This window comes from Podarcis bocagei (genome assembly GCF_964188305.1).
Source record: "Podarcis bocagei genome assembly, chromosome: 13".
Lineage (NCBI taxonomy): Eukaryota > Metazoa > Chordata > Lepidosauria > Squamata > Lacertidae > Podarcis > Podarcis bocagei.
Genome location: NC_138138.1, coordinates 51900609 through 51923190, shown reverse-complemented (window position 1 = coordinate 51923190; position 22582 = coordinate 51900609). Strand labels below are relative to the sequence as shown.

Genomic DNA, 22582 nt, shown 5'->3' with positions numbered 1-22582 from the left:
ACTCACTTTTTCCCTCCTAAAAAGTAAGGGGAAATGTGTGTGCGTCTTATAGAGCGAATGCAGGCTGCGCAGCTATCCCAGAAGCCAGAACAGCAAGAGGGATCACTGCTTTCACTGCGCAACGATCCCTCTTGCTGTTCTGGCTTCTGGGATTCAGAATAATTTTTTTCTTGTTTTCCTCCTCCAAAAACTAGGTGTGTCTTGTGGTCTGGTGCGTCTTATAGAGCGAAAAATGTGGTATATACAGTGGTACCTCAGGTTCCAGACGCTTCAGGTCACAGACTGCTAACCCAGAAATAGTACCTCAGGTTAAGAACTTTGCATCAGGATGAGAACAGAAATTGTGTGGCAGCAGTGGGAGGCCCCATTAGCTAAAGCATAGCTGTCAACGTTTCCCTTTTTAAAAGGGAAATTCCCTTATTCCAAAGAGGATTCCTCGCAAGAAAAGGGGAAAGTTGACAGCTATGAGCTAAAGTGGTACCTCGGCTTAAGAACAGTTTCAGCTTAAGAACGGACCTCCAGAACGACTTAAGTTCTTAACCTGAGGTACCACTGTATATGGTGGTTCACGGTTTGTTTTGTGGGTGCGTGTTAATAAAAGAAGAAATCCCAGAGAAGGGATGAGCGTAAAGGTCCGTTAACCACCTTTTTGCGAAACCCCAAAGGGCTGTTCTGTTTTCGGTTTTAATCTGGCATTTCAGAGATGGCACCCAAACGTCATTTCCCGAAACCTGCTGCTGCTTTTGTTCCTTTAGGCCTGATGAAGAGAAGGGGCTGTGACGCTATTTCTGCCTGTTCCCTGCCCTCCTTCCCCCCCCCCTACGGTCCCTGTGCACACCCTAGACCACCCACCCCCCTGGACTTCCCCCCCCCAAAGAAAACATCGCCCGGTCACTGCAGGTGAGAGTCTCCAGTCTTTAGATTTCCTCCCATCCCTCGTTCCAAGATGTCTCCCCTCCTTCAGGTGGGCTTTTCCTGGGTCTTCGTCCCCTTGATCTGCCCGGTGCTGTGGGTCCGGCTGGCGGCCTTCTTTTTGTCTGGCATGTTGGAGAGGGAGCGGGACTTGGTGGTGCTGGCGTTCTTGCTGTTGTCGGCTGCCCGGGGTCCGCAGATCGCTTCCAGGGCCTTGATCTCGGTGGTCGGCTTCTCAGCCAGGAACTTGAGGACCCAAGGGACTTTGAGCACCTCCAGGATATTCAGCCGCTTGGTAGCTGGGCGCAGGATGCGGTGGACCAGCTCCTGCAGGGGCGAGAGAGACAGGCCGTCCCAGTTTAACCGCTACGAAGGAAGCGGCTTTGGATCAGAGCAACCACCCAGCTAAATCCGCCTGCATGTTCTCCCAGGGGGGTTGTGGGAAACCTGCAAGGAAGATTTGAACACAAGCGCCCTCTCCCCTCCTGCACTTCCCAGCAACTGGCACTCAGAAACACGGCTGCGGAGGCCGAGCCCAGCCGTCAAGGCTGGTAAAAGGTAAAGGGACCCCTGACCATTAGGTCCAGTCGTGACTGACTCTGGGATTGAGGTGCTCATCTCGCTTTACTGGCCAAGGGAGCTGGTGTACAGCTTCCGGGTCATGTGGCCAGCATGACTAAGCCGCTTCTGGCGAACCAGAGCAGCGCACGAAACGCTGTCTACCTTCCTGCCGGAGTGGTACCTATTTATCTACTTGCACTTTGAGGTGCTTTCGAACTGCTAGGTTGGCAGGAGCAACGAGAGCTCACCCCGTCGCGGGGATTCGAACCCCTAGGCTCTGTGGTTTAACCCACAGCACCACCCGCGTCCCGTCATGGCTGGTAGCCATCCACAAAACCTTTTCCAAGTAGTGCACGGGCAAATTCAGAAGTGCACAGTTCCTTCATGGATTACACCTCTAAAGCAGTGTCACTCCACTTTAAACAGCCATAACTCCCCCCCCCCAAAAAAAAGCTCGTGGGAACTCTAGTTTGTTATGGGTGCTGAGGTTTGATGAGGCCCTCAGCTACTGAAGGTAATGGGACCCTTTATATGTCCAGCTGTCCTTTGTCAATAACAAATTGTCGCTGGTTTTTGGGTTGAATATAATAATAATAATAATAATAATAATAATAATAATAATAATAATAATAATTTATTATTTATACCCCGCCCATCTGGCTATATATGCTATATGGTAATTTATGGACCTCATAGGTATCTAAAACCATTTGCCCATGTTGCCCTGCAACCAGTCCATGCAGAATGTAGGCACCCTATATATAGAAAGGAGCAAACCAGTGATATTTTAGGGAGCAGGCTAGCAGGCGGGGCCCATGACTTACATCATAGGAGCCTACACAACACAAAACACTGTTGCTGTAGGTAAGTTTTGTTTTATTTGTTTTTAATATTATATTTTGGAAATGTACATCAAGTTTTTTCCTCCTTTAGATTTTTTGGGGCCCCCAAGAGTGTGGGGCCCTAAGCTATAGCTTGTTTAGCTTATACGTAAACCCAGCACTGGTGCTGAGAGTTGCTAGGAGACCCCCATCCCCTTCACAGAGACACGATTCCTTGGAGCTGCTTTTAAGCACGAATCTCTTCCTGGGGAATTCAGGGAATTGTAGTGCGCTCTCTCACAACTAAAAAGATCTTCACTGTACGAGAGGCACCCGATTAAGCAACTGAATTTGCAACTGGGTGAAAACAATTGTTCCAAAGTGGAAAAGCAGGTTTGCTTTCGGTTTTGGATTATTCCCTTGTGCGTCGCAGGAGGCGTCTGTAAAGAGGCCTTCGCTAGATCTGGGGTAGGAGGAAAGATGTGCCCTGCCAGGTCTTCTTGGGACTCCATATCCAATCATCTCCTTCCAGTGTGGCCAAAGGCCTTGGGGCAGCCAGCTGTTGTAGCCTTTACGATGAGCTGTTTGGCCACAACTTCCCCATCCCTGCTCAGGGTTATGGGAGACCAGTGCAGCAAAGCAGCAGGAGCCCTCTGCAAAAAATTACACCTCTAATTTACTTTCTTGGGCTCCATGATCACTGCAGATGGTGACAGCAGTCACTAAATTAAAAGACAACTGTTTCTTAAAAGCAGTGACAAACCTAGACAGCATCTTAAAAAACAGAGATATCACCTTGCCAACAAAGGTCTGTATAGTTAAAGCTATGATTTTCCCAGTAGTGATGTATGGAAGTGAGAGCTGGACCACAAAGAAGGCTGATCGCCGAAGAATGAATGCTTTTGAATTATGGTGCTGGAGGAGACTCTGGAGAGTCCCATGGACTGCAAGAAGATCCAACCTCTCCATTCTGAAGGAAATCAGCCCTGAGTGCTCACTGGAAGGACAGATCCTGAAGCTGAGGCTCCAAGACTTTGGCCACCTCAGGAGAAGACTCCCTGGAAAAGACCCTGATGTTGGGAAAGATGGAGGGCACAAGGAGAAGGGGACGACGGAGGACGAGATGGTGGGACAGTGTTCTCGAAGCTACCAGCATGAGTTTGACCAAACTGCGGGAGGCAGTGGAAGACAGGAATGCCTGGTGTGCTCTGGTCCATGGGGTCATGAAGAGTCGGATACGACTAAACGACTAAACAACAACAATCTTCGATTCTGGCAATAGATTTTTTTTGGGGGGGTCAGTTTGGATGATGCCCAGGGGTTCCGAACCTGTGATCCTACCCCTGCAAGGTTAGAATCTGCAAGAGGAAAGCAGTTCCTTTGTTCAGGTAATGGTCTTGGCTGGCCTCATCAGCGTCTTAAGGCGTTAACTGGGAAGAGGTGTGTTGCCATAGCGACTGCTGGAGATGCTTCCAGGAAGGTGTAAGCACTTTCCGAACTCGCCTGGCTGCATGCCACATGATGCTAGGAAGTTGGAAGCAGGCAAGTTGGTTGTGAGTTTTGGCTGATGCTGGAGAGACAGGGGCTAGTCTTGCTGTGTGCTGGAATCATAATCATGAACAGTCAAGATCTGCTGGAGTGTTAATGCTGTATATCTGTGTAATATGTATATCCTAAGGACACTGCAGTCTCCGCAGACCTTCATTTCCAAGGAAATGCAACCAAATTGCAGGTAAGCACCGGAGTCTCTCGCTGCTCAGAGACCAAGGTGTGCACAGCCGTCCTTTGCATTGAACAATACTTGAAACGACAAAGCTCCGGTCTGGGACCTGGGGTAGCTCAGTCGGTAGAGCATGAGACCTTTAAATCTCAGGGTTGTGGGTTTGAGACCCACATGGGGCAAAAGATTCCTGCATTGCAGGCGGTTGGATTAGATGACTTGCAGGATCCCTTCCAACGCTACAATTTTTTTATTTAACGGGGACGGTCTCAGTAACAGATGTTTGGGGAAAAAACACAATAGTTCATCTGGCCAAGTTTCTCCACCCCCCCCAAAAAAAAAGCCCCAATGAAAGCTATGTCTGTAGCAAAATTTAGCAAGGGTCTCAGTGAAGAGGGAGGGAGTCCTCCCTCCAATTTTTTGAACTCTAATCCGCTTCTGAATTTACCCAAGTTCTCTCTCACACAAACACACCTTAGCAACAGACATCTCGCGGGGAAGACAGTAAACCGTAGAGGACGCAGTCTGCCCTTTTGTACTCCGCAAACCATCATGCATGCTGTTGCTGCTTTATGACTAATAGCAATTCTAGCACACAGCCTCATAGACTCAGTGTGCTCCCCAGCTGCGCGGTGTGTTTGTGTAAAGATAGCAACAACGCTTCCGGACGCCGGTTAGTGGAAGCCGCAGAGAGAGGGCTCTCGCACTCAGACCCTACGCGCTTGCGGGTTTCCCATTCAGGCGTCAGCTTGGCCACAATGTGAACTGGATGCTGGGCTGATAAAAGCCTCTCCTGTGACGCAGTATTTAATCAGGATCCACCATTATGAGACAGACTATGTTGCAGAGATTGATAGTCATAGGGGGAGGCGAGTTACCACTTTGTTATTATGTCTGCATTTCAAGTATGATTTGGCAAACCTCCCCTGGAAAGGCTAATGTACGTTGCAACTTGTCCGAGAAAATTAATGAGCAAACGCCTCGATTCTATTTCATCGGAATTGAGAAAAGATGGCGTCTGCCACCCAAGGAGGACTTTTGGATGGATTCGGCATAAATACCAGCGTGTAAGGATTTATTGCAAACAAAAGACTTACTAGCTATAAAAAAAAGGGAGAGTCATACAAGGTTCACACAGAAGCATAATATTGTTTAGTTTAACTCGCCTGTGGAAACAACTCAGGCTATTAAAGAATAAGGATAATAACAAGAAGATTGAAAGATGGGACTGGTGAACACTAAAAGCAGCAGAAATATGAGATGATTGGACCCCACCGAACTCGAAGCATGGGAAACCCCAACCAAAAATTTATAATTTGGCAAAACATTTGGACTTTATGATATGTAATTGTATAAATAGGAAGAATTAATGTGATTTGATTGGATTGTTAAAATGGAAAATTATTATATATAAAAAAGAGAGAACTGGATGCTGGACTCGGTGGGGCTTACGTTCTTAAGGTCCGGGGAGTTGGCACGTGAACTCCGCACACCGACCTAAGGAGACAACAAAATCGGGCTCCCAGGAAGGAGGAGGGGAGTCACGGGAGTCGTGTTCGTTTCCCTCCAAGATAAAAAAAAATAATGTTAACCTTTTGAGGCATCTTGCGGTCCTCCTAATCCAGGGGTCCTCAAACTACGGTCCGCAGGCCAGATCAGGCCTGCCACAGTCCTGAACCTGGCCTGCCTGGCAATTGCAGAACCTGCCACTGTCTAACAGGTCTATGGCGAAAGGAAGTATGGCATCCTGTGTCTGAGCACGACCTCTGCATCCGGCGTCCGTTGATACCGCGAGTGGTTGGTTGGTTGTGAGGAAGGAGGACTGTGTGTTGGGACTCAAGCCTTTATCAGGAGAAACTGGCCACTCTCCAGGCACCCGGCTTGATCTCCGGTTGACCTCCCTGTCTGTATTCCCCAGCAGGATACAGGCTAGGTCGCGATAGGCGATCCTTCTCAGCGTGAGAAGAACACACCACTCTTTCCTGCCCCCCCCCCTGTGGGCAGGGGAAAGAGATAGACAGAAACGTATTTACATGCCTTTATTTCTGTCTTTGCAGCGTTACAGAAAACATGACTGCTCTCTTCAAACTCCAACAGCCGAGAGAGAAACTCCTCCTGTACTTCCTGTACAGCTCATATTACACTCTGAGCTAATTCCGGTGCTTCGCACTGTGAATAGACTGTCCCTCTGTTTCCCACGGAACAGTCCCAACATTCCCATTATGTTTTGCTTTCAAGCTTCCAGCTCGCGGCCGCATTGCTTCTATATCGTAACACTGTGTGCGTGCCAGAGGAGGGATGATGCGATCCTGCGCACGTGCAGCAGGCGGGCTGGTGCTTTTGCGTTCTTTCTTTCTATGGTCCCTGGCTTAGAGTTTTCTGTTGACATTGAAACTGTTGATCCGATTTACCGAATGCAATTGGCCAAACTACAGAATTGTGAAAGACACATTCAAATCAAGCAGCCTCACTAATTTCTATGCGCAACTCCCCTCCGAGACATAGCTTAATCTCAGGAACCGTGTACTCAAAATCACAACCATCTTTGGCAGCACCTATGTCTGTGAACGGGGATGCGGGAGGTGCTGTGGGTTAAACCACAGAGCCTAGGACTTGCCGATCAGAAGGTTGGCAGTTCGAATCCCCGTGATGGGGTGAGCTCCCGTTGCTCGGTTCCTGCTCCTGCCAACTTAGCACTTCGAAAGCACAGCAAAGTGCAAGTAGATAAATAGGTACCACTCCGGCGGTTCCGTGCGCTGCTCTGGTTCGCCAGAAGCGGCTTAGTCATGCTGGCCACATGACCCGGAAGCTGTACGCCGGCTCCCTCGGCCAATAAAGCGAGATGAGCGCCGCAACCCCAGAGTCGGTCACGACTGGACCTAATGTTCAGGGGTCCCTTTACCTTTACCTATGTCTGTGAACAGACTTTTCCCCAAATGAAACATGTGAAATCTCCAACCAGATCCAGAGTAACTGATAAACACTTGCTACGACTAGTGACAAATATGAAACCGGATACTGACCATCTCAGGAGCCAAAAGCAGGCCCAAACTTCCCATTGAAATACTTAGAAGTTTATGTTGATTAAAATCATTCTTCAATTTAAATATTGTCTTGTTTTTCCTGTTTTTGTGCACTACAAGTAAAATGTGTGCAGCGTGCATAGGAATTCATTCATTATTATTTTTTTTCAAATTAGTCTGGCTCCCAACAGTGTCTGAGGGACAGTGAACTGGCCTCCAGTTTAAAAAGTTTGAGGACTCCTGTTCTAACTGATTGACAGTGGCATCTGGATTTAGAGCTTGTTTCCTCAGATCTGGGTGACATATTTCTCCTGCTGCAGCCCGCAAGAGCCAACAAGGCCACCCCAAATTGGTGAGGAGCCCCGATAAATTTGGACTTCTGCCGTGGGCGGGAAAGAACGCCCAACTCTGCATGCGGCTGGTGTTTTTCGCCCTCTTCTGAACTCCCAGGAGCTGGCTGCCCACCTCCTTGGTCAGTCGTGCCTTGCCAATCGTTGGAAGCTGCTGAAGTCAGGAGAAGGAAGGCTCCAGGAGGAAGGCGCCATGAGAGTCGGGGAGCAGCTCCTCTCTTTGCTCGGAGGAACCAGGTGATCTGCCAGGGTGTAGCTGGCATTCCTGCCACCCCATGATACAGCCTCAGGGTGCTGGGTGGGTGGAGAGGTTGATGCAGGGCCAGCCTCACAGTAAGTACGCCTGCTGCACTCGAGAGTATCAGCGCTGCAGCCAGGCTGGCGTGTGAATAGCACTGGCTGGAAAAACCGCACCTGTTGGATTTCTGCCTGTTCCAACCCAGTTAAAAGCCCGAGGAGGAGATCTCAAAAGAGAAGATAGATAGGGACTGGAAGGTGTTTAAAGGATACTTGCAAAACCATATTGAAAAATCAGAACTCCTATTAGAATAAACAAGTTCCGTTTTAAATACTGAAATACTAAATAAGATGGATAATGATGCGTAATAGAAAAAGAAGCATGAAATTAGGTTAAAGGTGTGTGAAAGAAAGTAACAGAAGTGGGAAGTAATCGCAATTAAGTAAATTGGAAGTCTAACACAAGGGTGGGGTGAGGGGTGGTGGATGGTGATGGGAAAAGGAATTATCTGTGAGATTGAGTGTAGGTATGTTTGAACATTTTTAAGGACTATGAAATGTATGTTTGTATGCTTGTATATTCACAATATGTGTGTATTAATGTTGAATTATTTTAATAATAAAAACTTTTTAAAAAAAAAAGCACAAGGGGGAGGAGAAGCTGTGAGTTAAGGGCAAGGGGAGAGGAGACAACACGTCTTACATGAGGACCTCTGAGTAGCTTTCTAGGGGGCAGGCGTAGAAGCACCACTGTCCTGCAACTGCCCCCTAGTGGCTTTTGAGGGTATTGATGTAGCACCCATGCAGCAGTACCCCCTAGTGGCATTTGAGGGTATGGGCACCATTGCACAAGTACCCCATAGGGGATTCTGAGGGCCTGGATACAGGACCCCCACATCAGACCCTCTACTGGGGTATGGGCACCACACTGTTATCCCATGAGTAGGTAAAGGTAAAGGTAAAGGACCCCTGGATGGTTAAGTCCAGTCAAAGGTGACTATGGGGTTGTGGTGCTCATCTCACTTTATAGGCCGAGGGAGCCAGCGTTTGTCCACAGACAGCTTTCTGGGTCATGTGGCCAGCAAGACTAAACCGCTTCTGGCATGACGGAAGTCAGAGCGCATGGAAACGCCGTTTACCTTCCCACTGCAGTGCTACCTATTTACCGTATTTTTTGCTCTATAAGACTCACTTTTTCCCTCCTAAAAAGGAAGGGGAAATGGTGTGCGTCTTATGGAGCGAATGCAGGCTGCGCAGCTATCCCAGAAGCCAGAACAGCAAGGGGGATTGCTGCTTTCGCTGCGCGGCGATCCCTCTTGCTGTTTTGGCTTCTGGGATTCAGAATATTTTTTTTCTTGTTTTCCTCCTCCAAAAACTAGGTGCGTCTTGTGGTCTGGTGTGTCTTATAGAGCGAAAAATACAGTATCTACTTGCACTGGCATGCTAGGTTGGCAGGAGCTGGGACCGAGCAATGGGAGCTCACCCCGTCGCAGGGACTCGAACCGCCGACCTTCTGATCATCAAGCCCAAGAGGCTCAGTGGTTTAGACCACAGCACCACCCACATCCCTAGTGGCCCTCAGTGGTATTGGCATGCTGCCCCCTGGTGGCTTTTGTGGGTACGGCTCCTAGGTGTCATGCTGCTCACCTTGATTTCCTCGTTGATCTGGAGGTGGCTGGGGAAGCTGACCTCCTTCTGCGTCTCCCGCAGCAGCCTCTTGAGGTTGGTGTCATCGAAGGGCAGGTGGGCCACCACCAAGGTGTAGAGGATGACCCCCATGCTCCAGATGTCGGAGAGGAACGGGTTGTAGGGCAGGCCCAGCAAGATCTCCGGGCAAGCGTAGGCGAAGCTGCCGCAGTAGGTCTGGCTCAGGTGCGAGAAGCAGCTCATCATGCGGTAGGACGGCGTCGGGGGAGGCTGCGTCTGGGTGGACACCATCTTGGAGAAGCCAAAGTCTGAGATCTTCATGTTTTCGCGCTTGTCGAGGAGAAGGTTCTCGAGTTTCAGGTCCCTGCAGTCGGGAAAGGGCAGAGGGAGAAAAGGAAGGAGACAGGGATTCGGGTGGGGATCTTAGGGGAAGTGGGTTAAACCTGCAGGACTTTCTCATAGGGAAATCCCAGGTTCAGACTCCAGTGTGGAAAGGATATTGCAAAGCTGGAGAAGAAGAAGAGGAGTTTGGATTTGATATCCTGTTTTATCACTGCCCGAAGGAGTCTCAAAGCGGCTAACATTCTCCTTTCCCTTCCTCCCTCACAACAAACACTCTGTGGGGCGAGTGGGGCTGAGAGACTTCAGAGAAGTATCACTAGCCCAAGGTCACCCAGCAGCTGCAGGTGGAGGAGCGGAGACGCGAACCCGGTTCCCCAGATTACGAGACTACCGCTCTTAACCACTACACCACACTGGCTCTCTGGAGAAGGTTCAGAAAATGACAACCAGAGAGATTTTTTTTGGGGGGGGGGAGAAATTCCACTACAAAGGAAGTCTGGAGCTCTGGGAACTACTCCTTCCCCCAAAATGGGGCTGGATAAAAGCAACTGAGAAGAAAGAAGACAGACATTTATTAAATTAAGCAGGGCATAGAGGGAAGTTTCGCTCCCTCTCCCACAATGCTAGAACTCCTGAACATTGCACAAAGCTGAATGTTCAGGACAGATAAAAAGAAGGATGTTATAAGAATTCTAAGACTCAGATATAAAACAAATGTTTATAAATGTACAAAGCAAACGCATAAGTATATAAGCCACGTGTCTGAAATAGTACAGAACAATCCTGACGCAATTTTGACTCTCCCAAATTGACCTCAAATATTTCTCTGCAAGGAGGAAGGAAATGGGGAAAGCTTTCCAATTGTCTTTTGATTGTAGGGGCTTACACCTCTCTTTTCAAATACAGTCTGGCAAGTATCTGTTATCAATATGCATGAGAGATTCAGGAACTAAGTATTTACCATCTCAAAGGAATGGCCAGGCAACCCAGAAAAGGCAATCAAGTAAGGCATGATCAGGTATCCTGGCAGACAGGAGAGAAGCAACACACTCCAATTTCTGCTGTAGACCACCTCCTTCTGTGATGTATGTATGATGTTTTTGGGGGGAGTGGTCTTGGGCTACAGGATGGGCAATTTCAAAAGTCTATATAAGGGCTTGTTCTGTGTTTTCTCCTCCCTCCTGCGTGTGGTAAGTAGGGACCCTGTTGCAACAGTTTAATAAAGATCAGGCTTACTACCGGCTTTGATTCTCAGTATTCTCTGGTCGGCCTCTGTTATTTTCTCCTACTGATAGAGAACCTACATAAGGACTCTGTACAGCAGGGGTCAGCAACCTTTTTCAACCGTGGGCCAGTCCACTGTCCCTCAGACCATGTGGTGGGCCAGACTATTTTTTTTGGGGGGGGGGGAATGAATGAATTCCTATGCCCCACAAATTACGCAGAGATGGGTTTTAAATAAAAGTACACATTCTACTCATGTAAAAACACCAGGCAGGCCCCACAAATCACCCAGATGAGCATTTTAAATAAAAGGACACATTCTACTCACGTAAAAATAGGCCTATTCCTGAACTGTCCATGAACCGGATTGATAAGGCGATTGGGCCTTGTCTGGCCCACAGGCCTTAGGTTGCCTACCCCTGCTCTACAGGTTCTTGGGTACCCCATAAGGAAAAGGGAGCAGTTTTTTCTTATAACAATTTGGCGAGCCAGCCAGGAGTTGAGGGCTGTTGATGGCTACTAGCCAGGATAGCTGTTCTCAGCCTCCAAGGAGCATAGCTGTCAACCGTCCCTTATTTGGCGGGAAACTCCCTTATCCCAGTGCCATGTCCCGCTGCTGTCCCTTATTGATGATGTCCCTTAAATTTCCCGGGTTTCAAAGGAAGCAGCTCCTCTCCCTCCCTCCCTGCCGGCCAGGGAGGAGGGAGGCTCCAACTGTGTTGCTTGGCTGCGTTGCTCACCCAATAAGGAGTCTGAGAACGACTAGGGGGGTGGAGCTTGCATGCCTTGTGCCGATCAAATCGGCCGCGTTGCCTGGGGACTCGCCTTTGCTCAGCGCTTCCCAGCGGAGAGGTGACGGTGGTTTCCCTTGCTGCATCCCCTTTGCCGGGTTGCTGCGCTGTGGGAACCACCGCTTGAGGCTTCGTTTGGCTGCCGGCTGGGCTTTCTGCCTTTGGCTCTGAGGGGCTCAGAAGCTGAACATACCTGTGCCCAGAAAATCCCTTATTTTGGCTGCTGATCCCTTATTTTCGAGGCTGCTGGTCCCTTATTTTCAAATCTGTAAGTTGACAGCTATGCCAAGGAGGCAGACAGGAAGTGCTTCTGAACACCAGACAGCTGTGTGTGTTTGAATGTAGATCTGGTGCCTACACAGCCCAAGTCTTAAAAGTACCTGTTTCTACAGGGATCTTCAAGGACTGCCTCTTTTCCTGGCCTATCGCCATTTCCTCCATTTACTCACCGGTGCACGATGCCCTTGCCGTGCAGATAGGCGATCCCCAGAGACAGCTGAGAAAACCACTTCCCGGCCAGGGCCTCGGAGCAGGCTCCCGATTTCTGGATCCACTCCAGGACATCGCCACAGGGTGCCAGCTCCATGATGATGTAGTGGCGAGAGGTGGTCTCGATAGCCTGGTAGAAACTGATCACGTATTTGTGGCGCAGGGTTTTCATCACCTGGAGGGGAAGGTGAAACATGCGCTTTGTCAGAAAGGATCCGGATTAAATTTGTTTCAGAAAAACGCTTGATGTATGCAGGTGTTCGCATTATAACCTAGGGACTAACAGATGGGAACTGGAAGTGGATCCTGCGAAAAAGAGTTATATTATGAGGCTGGAAGAATAAATACCCACTATCGACTATCGACCACCAGTAGTGATGTATGGAAGTGAGAGCTGGACCATAAAGAAGGCTGATCGCCGAAGAATGGATGCTTTTGAATTCTGGTGCTGGAGGAGACTCTTGAGAGTCCCATGGACTGCAAGAAGATCAAACCTCTCCATTCTGAAGGAAATCAGCCCTGAGTGCTCACTGGAAGGACAGATCCTGAAGCTGAGGCTCCAAGACTTTGGCCACCTCATGAGAAGACTCCCTGGAAAAGACCCTGATGTTGGGAAAGATGGAGGGCACAAGGAGAAGGGGACGACGGAGGACGAGATGGTGGGACAGTGTTCTCAAAGCTACAAACATGAGTCTGACCAAACTGCGGGAGGCAGTGGAAGACAGGAGGGCCTGGTGTGCTCTGGTCCATGGGGTCACGAAGAGTCGGACACGACTAAACGACTAAACAACAACAACAACATCGACTACTCATTGGCCTGAAGATCTGACTGCCTTCTCCATGTATATCTTGCAACCCTCAGTCTTGTTTCAATATCTGTTTGGACATATGGGTTGGTTATGTTAATATACAGTCGTACCTTGGATCTCGAACGCCTTGGCTCCCAAACAAATCGGCTCCCAAACAATCGAAACCCGGAAGTGAGTGTTCTGGTTTTCTAACAATTTTGGGAAGCCAAACGTCCAGAGCGGCTTCCGATTGGCTGCAGGAGCTTCCAATCAGAAGCCACACTTTGGTTTCTGAACGTTTTGGAAGTCGAACAGTTTCTTCTGTTTCTTTTTCCCCCCAAGCACTACTCAAAGGGTAGACCTTCAATGGAGCTTAAATATTGAGGTGGACCTGAACTTTATTTGCTGTTGGTGCTAAGGGGCAAATCTGATTATTTTTTATGCTGATGGTTTCTTGCTTTTTTTGTTGCTTTTGAGGGAAAGAAGGGGTGGTTACCTGTTTTATTGCAAGCATAATACTTTTATATGCACTGTGTTTCACACAATTTGTAAAACTACTCCACACTGTACTTTTAAAGTCCCCCCCCAAAAAAATTCTATTTTTCCCAGGAAAAAACAGGGAGGGAGGAAATGTTTTTTCCCCCTTGTGGCTTAAAAATTTCCAGAAATTTTACATCTCTTGTCATATGGGAGACAGGGGTTTAGGTTGTTATTGTTTTTGTGGTTATATATTTTGATTTTATTCTGTAAACCGCCCTGAGACCTGTGGGTATAGGGCAGTATATAAATTCTAACAACAACAACAATAATAACAACAACAATAGGACTGTTTTTATGGTGTTGTTTGCTTTTTGTTATATGGGGGGAATTGATTTGCCCACATCTGACACCACTGTGCCCCTTCCACTCACTGCTCCCCCTGCCAGTTCTGGTGAAACTTTTTTTTATACTACAAAGCTTTAGGCTGAACTATATTACGCCTGCTGAGGTTGTACAAATATTCCTTTATTTGCTTGGGGGATTCAGAGTTGCATGTTTCAACATTTATTCTTGGGGTTGCATCCCATGCTAGTCAGGCAGGAAGCTTTATAGTAAAAAACGTCGACGCCCAACCATATTAGCTTTATATACGGTACTTTTGTTGACGGAAGCAACTCAAAGTTGCCTCGGCAATGACCTGATAATATATTTTATGGTGGCTTGGCAAAGACCTGATAATATATTTTATGGTGGCAGCGAGACAACGAAACAGCAAATGTTAGAAGACTAAGGCTGGACTTTCCGTGAACAGATCGTGTGCCAACGTCTTGTGAAATGGATTAGCAGAAAAAGTTACTGACAGATTGAAACATGTCTGGGACCGATTCCCTTCACAGAACTACGATTCCCAGAGTTCCCTGGGATCAATTGTTTAACCACTTTGAGAATTGTAGCTCCCTGAGGGGGAGCAGGGGTTACCTTAGAAATCTCAGTACCCAGAAGAAACTACACTTTCCATAATTCTTTGGGGAGTGCTTTAAAACTATAATAATAATAATTTATTATTTGTACCCCGCCCATCTGGCTGGGTTTCCCCAGCCACTCTGGGCGGCTTCCAACAAAGATGAAAAATACACTAAAATGTCACATATTAAAAACTTCCCTGAACAGGGCTGCCTTCAGATGTCTTCTGAATGTCAGGTAGTTGTTTATCGCTTTGACATCTGATGGGAGGGCGTTCCACAGGGCGGGCGCCACTACCGAGAAGGCCCTCTGCCTGGTTCCCTGTAACTTGGCCTCTCGCAGTGAGGGAACCGCCAGAAGGCCCTCGGAGCTGGACCTCAGTGTCCGGGCAGAACGATGGGGGAGGAGACGCTCCTTCAGATATACTGGACCGAGGCCATTTAGGGCTTTAAAGGTCAGCACCAACACTTTGAATTGTGCTCGGAAACGTACTGGGAGCCAATGTAGGTCTTTCAAGACCGGTGTTATATGGTCTCGGCGGCCGCTCCCAGTCACCAGTCTAGCTGCTGCGTTCTGGATTAGTTGCAGTTTCCGGGTCACCTTCAAAGGTAGCCCCACGTAGAGCGCATTGCAGTAGTCCAAGCAGGAGATAACCAGAACATGCACCACTCTGGCAAGACAATTTGCAGGCAGGGAGGGTCTCAGCCTACGTACCAGATGGAGCTGGTAAACAGCTGCCCTGGATACAGATTTGACCTGTGCCTCCATGGACAGCTGTGAGTCCAAAATGACTCCCAGGCTGCGCACCTGGTCCTTCAGGGGCACAGTTACCCCATTCAGGACCAGGGAATCCTCCACACCTGCCCACCTCCTGTCCCCCCAAAACAGTACTTCTGTCTTATCAGGATTCAACCTCAATCTGTTAGCTGCATCCATCCTCCAACCGCCTCCAGACACTCACACAGGACCTTCACCGCCTTCACTAGTTCTGATTTAAAAGAGAGGTAGAGCTGGGTATCATCCGCATACTGATGAACACCCAGCCCAAACCTCCTGATGATCTCTCCCAGCGGCTGCATGTAGATGTTGAAAAACATGGGGGGAGGACAGAACCCTGAGGCACCCCACAAGTGAGAGCCCAGGGGTCTGAACACTCATCCCCCCACCACCACTTTCTGAACACGGCCCAGGAGGAAGGAGCGGAACCACTGTATGACAGTGCCCCCAGCTCCCAGCCCCTCAAGACGGTCCAGAAGGATGTTATGGTCGATGGTATCAAACGCCGCTGAATGATCCAGCAGAACTAGGAAACAGCTCTCACCTTTGTCCCTAGCCCGCTGGAGATCATCAACCAGCGCGACCAAAGCAGTTTCAGTCCCATGGTGAGGCCTGAATCCCGACTGGAAGGGATCCAAATGGTCCGCTTCTTCCAGGCATGCCTGGAGTTGTTCAGCAACCACTCACTCAATCACCTTGCCCAAGAATGGAAGATTTGGGACTGGGCGATAATTGGCCATCATGGCCGCATCTAAAGATGGTTTTTTAAGAAGCGGTTTAATAACCGCCTCTTTCAGCGGGTCTGGGAAGGCTCCCTCATGGAGGGAAGCATTCACCACCCCATGAAGCCCATCGCCCAGTCCTTCCTGGCTAGCTTTTATAAGCCAGGATGGGCAAGGATCCAGGAGACAGGTGGTTGGCTTCACTCGTCCAAGCAGCCTGTCCACATCCTCGGAGGTAACAGGTTGGAATTGATCCCACGGAACTTGACTAGACAGGACTCTAGCACTCTCCCGCCCTGGCCCTGCTCCCACGGTGGAGTCTACTTCTTCCCGAATCTGAGCGATTTTATCTGCAAAAAACTTTGCAAAATCATTGCAGGAGATCATGTGGCCCGTACTGGGCCCCGATGTCGCAGGTGGTTACGCTAAATTGTGAACCACATGAAAAAGTCTCCTGCTGCTGTTTTCTGCAGATGCAATAGAGGCAGCAAAGAAAGTATTCTTTGCCGTTGCTATCGCCACTTGGTAGGCTCGACGTTGAGCTCTAATATGTGTCCGGTCAGATTCAGAATGAGTTATCCGCCACCGGCGCTCTAGCCGTCTCAACGATTGTTTCATTGCCCTCAGATTCGTGGAAAACCACGGGGCTGTCCGGACTCCATGCAATCGGAGAGGGCACTTCGGAGCCAAACAGTCAATAGCGCTGGTTAACTCCACATTCCAGCGGGCCACCAGGGAATCGGCTGAAAGGCCATCAACATGGGATAAAGCATCCCCTACCACTCTCTGGAAACCATTTGGATCCATTAAGTGGCGGGGGCGGACCATCCGAATCGGTCCCACCTCCCTGCAGAGGGGACTATGTCGTGTACACTTAAGCCCTGCCCGCCCTATGTATTCAAAGCAGCCTCATGGCCCTTTAATCGTTCATGGTTTCCCCCAAAGAATCCTGGGAAATGTGGGTGGGGCTGTGGGTTAAACCACAGAGCCTAGGACTTGCCAATCAGAAGGTCGGCAGTTCGAATCCTCACGACGGGGTGAGCTCCCGTTGCTTGGTCCCTGCTCCTGCCAACCTAGCAGTTCAAAAGCACGTCAAAAAGTGCAAGTAGATCAATAGGCACCATTCCAGAGGGAAGGTAAACGGCGTTTCCGTGCGCTGCTCTGGTTCGCCAGAGGCGGCTTAGTCATGCTGGCCACGTGACACGGAAGCTGTACGCCGGCACCCTTGGCCAATAAAGCGAGATGAGCGCTGCAACCCCAGAGTCAGTCACGACTGGACCTAATGGTCAGGGGTCCCTTTACCTTTTTACGGGTGCTGAGAATTGTTGGGAGACCCAATTTCCCTCTCAGACCTACAATTTCCAGAGTTCCCATTGTTATGAGAATTACAGTGGTACTTCAGGTTACATACGCTTCAGGTTACACACGCTTCAGGTTATATATGCTTCAGGTTACAGACTCTGCTAACCCAGAAATAGTGCTTCAGGTTAAGAACTTTGCTTCAGGATGAGAACAGAAATCGCGCTCCGGCGGCGCGGCAGCAGCAGGAGGCCCCATTAGCTAAAGTGGTGCTTCAGGTTAAGAACAGTTTCAGGTTAAGTACGGACCTCCGGAACGAATTAAGTACTTAACCTGAGGTACCACTGTATAAGGTCTAAGATATACTGTAAAATAAATGTTCACGAATGTACAAGGCATGCACACAAGCATAAGTATAGTGTCTGAAACAGTACAGGAGAGCAACCCTGTAGCCATTTTGACTCTCCCAAATTGACCTCAAATACTTCCTTGCAAGGAAGAAGGAAATGGGGAAAGCATTCCAGTTGTCTTTGGACTTCAGGGGCATACACCTCCCTTTGCAAATACAGTCTGGAAGTACTGCAATCTGTTAAGCTGAGGAAACTATCAATATATGTAAGAGATTTCAGGAACTAAACTACCGTATTTTTTGCTCTATAAGACTCACTTTTCCCCTCCTAAAAAGTAAGGGGAAATGTGTGTGTGTCTTATGGAGCGAATGCAGGCTGCGCAGCTATCCCAGAAGCCAGAACAGCAAGAGGGATTGCTGCTTTCACTGCGCAGCGATCCCTCTTGCTGTTCTGGCTTCTGAGATTCAGAATATTTTTTTTCTTGTTTTTCTCCTCCAAAAACTAGGTGCGTCTTGTGGTCTGGTGCGTCTTATAGAGTGAAAAATACGGTATTTACCATCTCAAAGCAATGGCCAAGAAGCTCAGGAAAAAGGAATCGGTGACCATTATCAGGTATCCTGGCACAAAGGTTTTCTGGTGTAGATCGCCCCTTCACTGATGTATGATTTTTTGGGGGGTGGTCTTGAGCTACAGGGGAGGAAATTTCAAATGCCTGTTGCAACACTTAATAAAGATCAATGTCCGTATAGTTAAAGCTATGGTTTTCCCAGTAGTGATGTATGGAAGTGAGAGCTGGACCATAAAGAAGGCCGATCGCCGAAGAATGGATGCTTTTGAATTATGGTGCTGGAGGAGACTCTTGAGAGTCCCCTGGACTGCAAGAAGATCCAACCTCTCCATTCTGAAGGAAATCAGCCCTGAGTGCTCACTGGAAGGACAGATCCTGAAGCTGAGGCTCCAAGACTTTGGCCACCTCATGAGAAGAGAAGACTCCCTGGAAAAGACCCTGATGTTGGGAAAGATGGAGGGCCCAAGGAGAAGGGGACGACAGAGGAGGAGATGGTGGGACAGTGTTCTCGAAGCTACCAGCATGAGTTTGACCAAACGGCGGGAGGCAGTGGAAGACAGGAGTGCCTGGCGTGCTCTGGTCCAGGGGGTCACGAAGAGTCGGACACGACTAAACAACTAAATAACAACATTCTCTGGTTGGCACTATTTTCTCCTACCGATAGAGAACCTATTTAAGGACTCTGTACGGGCTCTGGAATACCCCATAAGGGAAAAGGAGCAGTATTTTTCTTATAACACCTGTGAAGAGGGATTGGCTGTTAAACTGCTCTGGGAATTGTAGCTCCGAGACTCCCAACCATTCTCAGCCCCCCTTAGCAAAATACAATTCCCAGAATTCTTTGTTGAGAAGCCATGACTTTAAAATCCATGGTATGATTCCACTTTATCTGTGTTATAACAATTTTAAGGTGTCGTAAATAAAACAGAAACGTTCATAAGTGCACAAGCTAAAACACACATCCATAAACACACACAGTGGTACCTCTGGTTACATACTTAATTCGCTCCAGAGGTCCATTCTTAACCTGAAAGTGTTCTTAACCTGAAGCACCACTTTAGCTGCTGCCGCGCCGCCGGAGCACGATTTCTGTTCTCATCTTGAAGCAAAGTTCTTAACCCGAGGTACTATTTCTGGGTTAGCGGAGTCTGTAACCTGAAGCGTACCACAAGGTACCACTGTAATCCGCATGTCTGAAATAGTACAGGAGAGCACTCCACAAACCATCTTGACTCTTAATGACCCCAAATATTTCTCTGCAGAAGGAAACATCTTGGAAAAACCTCTCCCAGTAAGTTCTTTTCACTTACAAATCCAGTGAAAAGAGCACATTTTGTGCACAAATAGGGGAGGTCTGTGACAATGGTTTCAGAAACTTGGGTGTTTGTCATTTAAAAGAACGTCAGTAAAACATTGCAGGTATCTTGACAGACAGCAGACAAGTCATGCACTCGGATTTCTGTTGCAAACCGCCTCTTTCTGTGAGGCTTGCATGATGCTTTTGGGTGGTCTTTGGCTAAGGGGTTGGGCAATTTCTAGTAAAAGCTGTTATACACCTTTGTTCTGGGTCCTTGCAAGGGGGGAAGGGGGGCTGTGAGGCAAGAGACAAACAAAGATCTCCTTTTCTTTCCTTCTACTGGTTCCTACCTCCACACATTTCCCCCTTGACTGACAACAAACATAGGGGCACTGAAATCTCTCGATGCAGAGCTGGGTTGCAAAAGAATAACCCCAATTTGTTCTATAACAATGTGCAGCGCAGACGGGATCTCAGACTCCGCTGCCCAGTTTCCCCATAGCTCCAGCAAATGGAAAACTATCCAGCCGGAGCCTTTTATCGACCTCTAGGATTGAAGGCACCCAGAATCTGTCAATAAGCAATGTTTGTTCTTCAAAAGGGGAAAGGCAATTAACATATGCAAAGCCATAAAGCCCAAAGTCAACATTACACTGAAGCCAGGGGCAGCTGGGAAGGGTTTCTGATTTCAAATCTCTTGTGGCTCACCCTAGTAAGAATTTGGGGTTTATTCTGTTCTCTTGATAACAGAAATTTAGCACTGAGAAAAGATTGCCATCTCTTGACCCCTCTGATGTGTCCTCAAAATTGCAGCCCACAACTCTGCCCTTCTTCCAGTTGTCCACAAACTTTTGTTTAGGACTTTAGGTGCTCTGTGGCTCATCTGCGGCCTTCGCAGCTGAAGATGGGAGACGGCACAGCCCTCGCACAAAATATTCATATGGATTTTTAACTGCATTTTAAAATCTCTCTGTTTCGTGTTGCAATTTGAATTCTATGGGGGCTGAAAAAGTTATACAGTGGTACCTCAGGTTAAGTACTTAATTTGTTCTGGAGGTCCGTATTTAACCTGAAACTGTTCTTAACCTGAAGCACCACTTTAGGTAATGGGGCCTCCTGCTGCTGCCGCGCCGCCGGAGCGCGATTTCTGTTCTCATCCTGAAGCAAAGTTCTTAACCTGAAGCACTATTTCTGGGTTAGCGGAGTCTGTAACCTGAAGCGTATGTAACCTGAAGCGTATGTAACCCGAGGTACCACTGTACAGCAGAACAGGAAATGCATAAGAAATAAAATAATAACAATAAAAATCGTACTGCATCTAGCACACAGCTCATTACAACTGCTGCAAGAAGTAGGAAAACAATCATGTGGTCTGTGAGAAAGGCCCTCCTCAATTTTCAAGTGGTCCATGGGGAAGGAAGTTTGGGAACCACTCTAAGATGTCACCATAAAAGTAGGTTGTCTTCCCCGCCTGCAGTTTATTTATAACTCGGTGCTGCTTGCGCAAATTTTTCACAACGTCCTCATCAAAACGCCATCCCATATTGCCCACCCCGTTTAATCTGGATTTGCCATTTTGCTGTTCCTCCCACAAATCTCTTTGTGAGGAGGAATTAAAGAACCTTTTAATGAGGGTGGAAGAGAAGAACGCAAAATATGGTTTGAAGCTCAACATCAAAAAAACAAAGATCATGGTCACTGGTCCCATCACCTCCTGGCAAATAGAAGCGGAAGAAATGGAGGCAGTGAGAGATTTTACTTTCTTGGGCTCCATGATCACTGCAGATGGTGACAGCAGCCACGAAATTAAAAGACGCCTGCTTCTTGGGAGAAAAGCGATGGCAAACCTAGACAGCATCTTAAAAAGCAGAGCCATCACCTTGCCAACAAAGATCCATATAGTTAAAGCTATGGTTTCCCCAGTAGTGATGTATGGAAGTGAGAGCTGGACCATAAAGAAGGCTGATCGCCGAAGAATGGATGCTTTTGAATTCTGGTGCTGGAGGAGACTCTTGAGAGTCCCATGGACTGCAAGAAGATCAAACCTCTCCATTCTGAAGGAAATCAGCCCTGAGTGCTCACTGGAAGGACAGATCGTGAAGCTGAGGCTCCAAGACTTTGGCCACCTCATGAGAAGAGAAGACTCCCTGGGAAAGACCCTGATGCTGTGAAAGATGGAGGGCACAAGGAGAAGGGGATGACAGAGGACGAGATGGTGGGACAGTGTTCTCGAAGCTACCAGCATGAGTTTGACCAAACTGTGGGAGGCAGTGGAAGACAGGAGGGCCTGGTGTGCTCTGGTCCAGGGGGTCACGAAGAGTCGAACATGACTAAACGACTAAACGACAACAACAAACCTACAAATCTCTTAGATTTCCCAAGGGACACAGCAAATCTGGATTAAACGGGAGCAAGAAATTCAGAGCAGCATTTGGATGGGGGTGACGTCAGGAGGATGCTCAAAACACACGTTCCCGAGCCCACAGCGAGGTGCCCTGTGGAAAAGCTCAGGGCTAGAAGGGGTATCCACACAGCACCATGAGAATAACAACCTGTATCTCCCTCGGCAGGAATTTGGTGAGGTAATCCTCCGAGGCCTTCTTCTTGGAGATGATTTTGATGGCCACCATCGTCTTCTGCTTGGCGAAATAAGCCTCGTAGACGGTCCCGTAGGAACCGTGGCCGATCACTTTGCCGACCTGGTAACCATACTGGTCCATCACAGAGACGTAGGGCGTGGAGGCTGAATGTTCAACCATGGTTGAAGTCTTGTGTGCTGCCTCAAACCTCCTTCAACCAGCCAGTGGCTTCTCGCTTCAGCTCAAGGTCTACGGGGAAGGTGCTCAATACTGCAAATAATTGTTAGGTCTGCGGTGTCTAATGGGAAGGCAATAGACCCAACCTGGTGTGGGAAGGCTGGCTGGTCAATTTCTCCCACCGCACAGCCCAGCTGAAAGGGAACTGGGTGGCACGTTTTTCTGCCTTAGCGATGGTGAGATCCAGTGGATCTCACCCTACTTGTGTCCGGGATGGGCGAATCCAAGTTGGCACCCTTCTTTGCGATAGCTTCAAAGGAGGTGAGAAGATCCAGCCTTCCGGCCCCCCCAACAACAACACCTTGACCCCCCGCCCTCCACCAACCTGGATTCCCCCCGGGATTCCGATGATGTCATAGCCACGTCCCAACATTCCGCTCGCGCCCATTGGTCGGAGGGGTTCCG

At 48.5% G+C, this 22582-nt stretch overlaps 1 protein-coding gene across 1 annotated transcript; it reads right to left on the bottom strand.

Moving 5' to 3' along the window:
• Positions 1 to 667: 667 nt before the first annotated feature.
• TSSK4 (testis specific serine kinase 4) lies at positions 668 to 22486 on the bottom strand. Its single transcript, XM_081168070.1, has 4 exons — positions 21914 to 22486; positions 12078 to 12292; positions 9272 to 9635; positions 668 to 1239 (listed from the first exon to the last, which is right to left on the bottom strand). Exons 1-4 carry the CDS (start codon positions 22118 to 22120, stop codon positions 961 to 963), a joined length of 1065 nt encoding a protein of 354 aa, XP_081024196.1. The 5' UTR covers positions 22121 to 22486; the 3' UTR covers positions 668 to 960.
• Positions 22487 to 22582: the final 96 nt, after the last annotated feature.

Excerpts from the sequence above, each read along its gene's own strand:
- TSSK4 (XM_081168070.1), bottom strand. The coding sequence starts at position 22,120 with ATGGTTGAACATTCAGCCTCCACGCCCTACGTCTCTGTGATGGACCAG. Across the intron at positions 12,293-21,913 it reads TCCTGCCGAGGGAGATACAG|GTGATGAAAACCCTGCGCCA; the intron begins GTTGTTATTCTC and ends CTTCCCCTCCAG. Across the intron at positions 9,636-12,077 it reads GGCAAGGGCATCGTGCACCG|GGACCTGAAACTCGAGAACC; the intron begins GTGAGTAAATGG and ends TCCCGACTGCAG.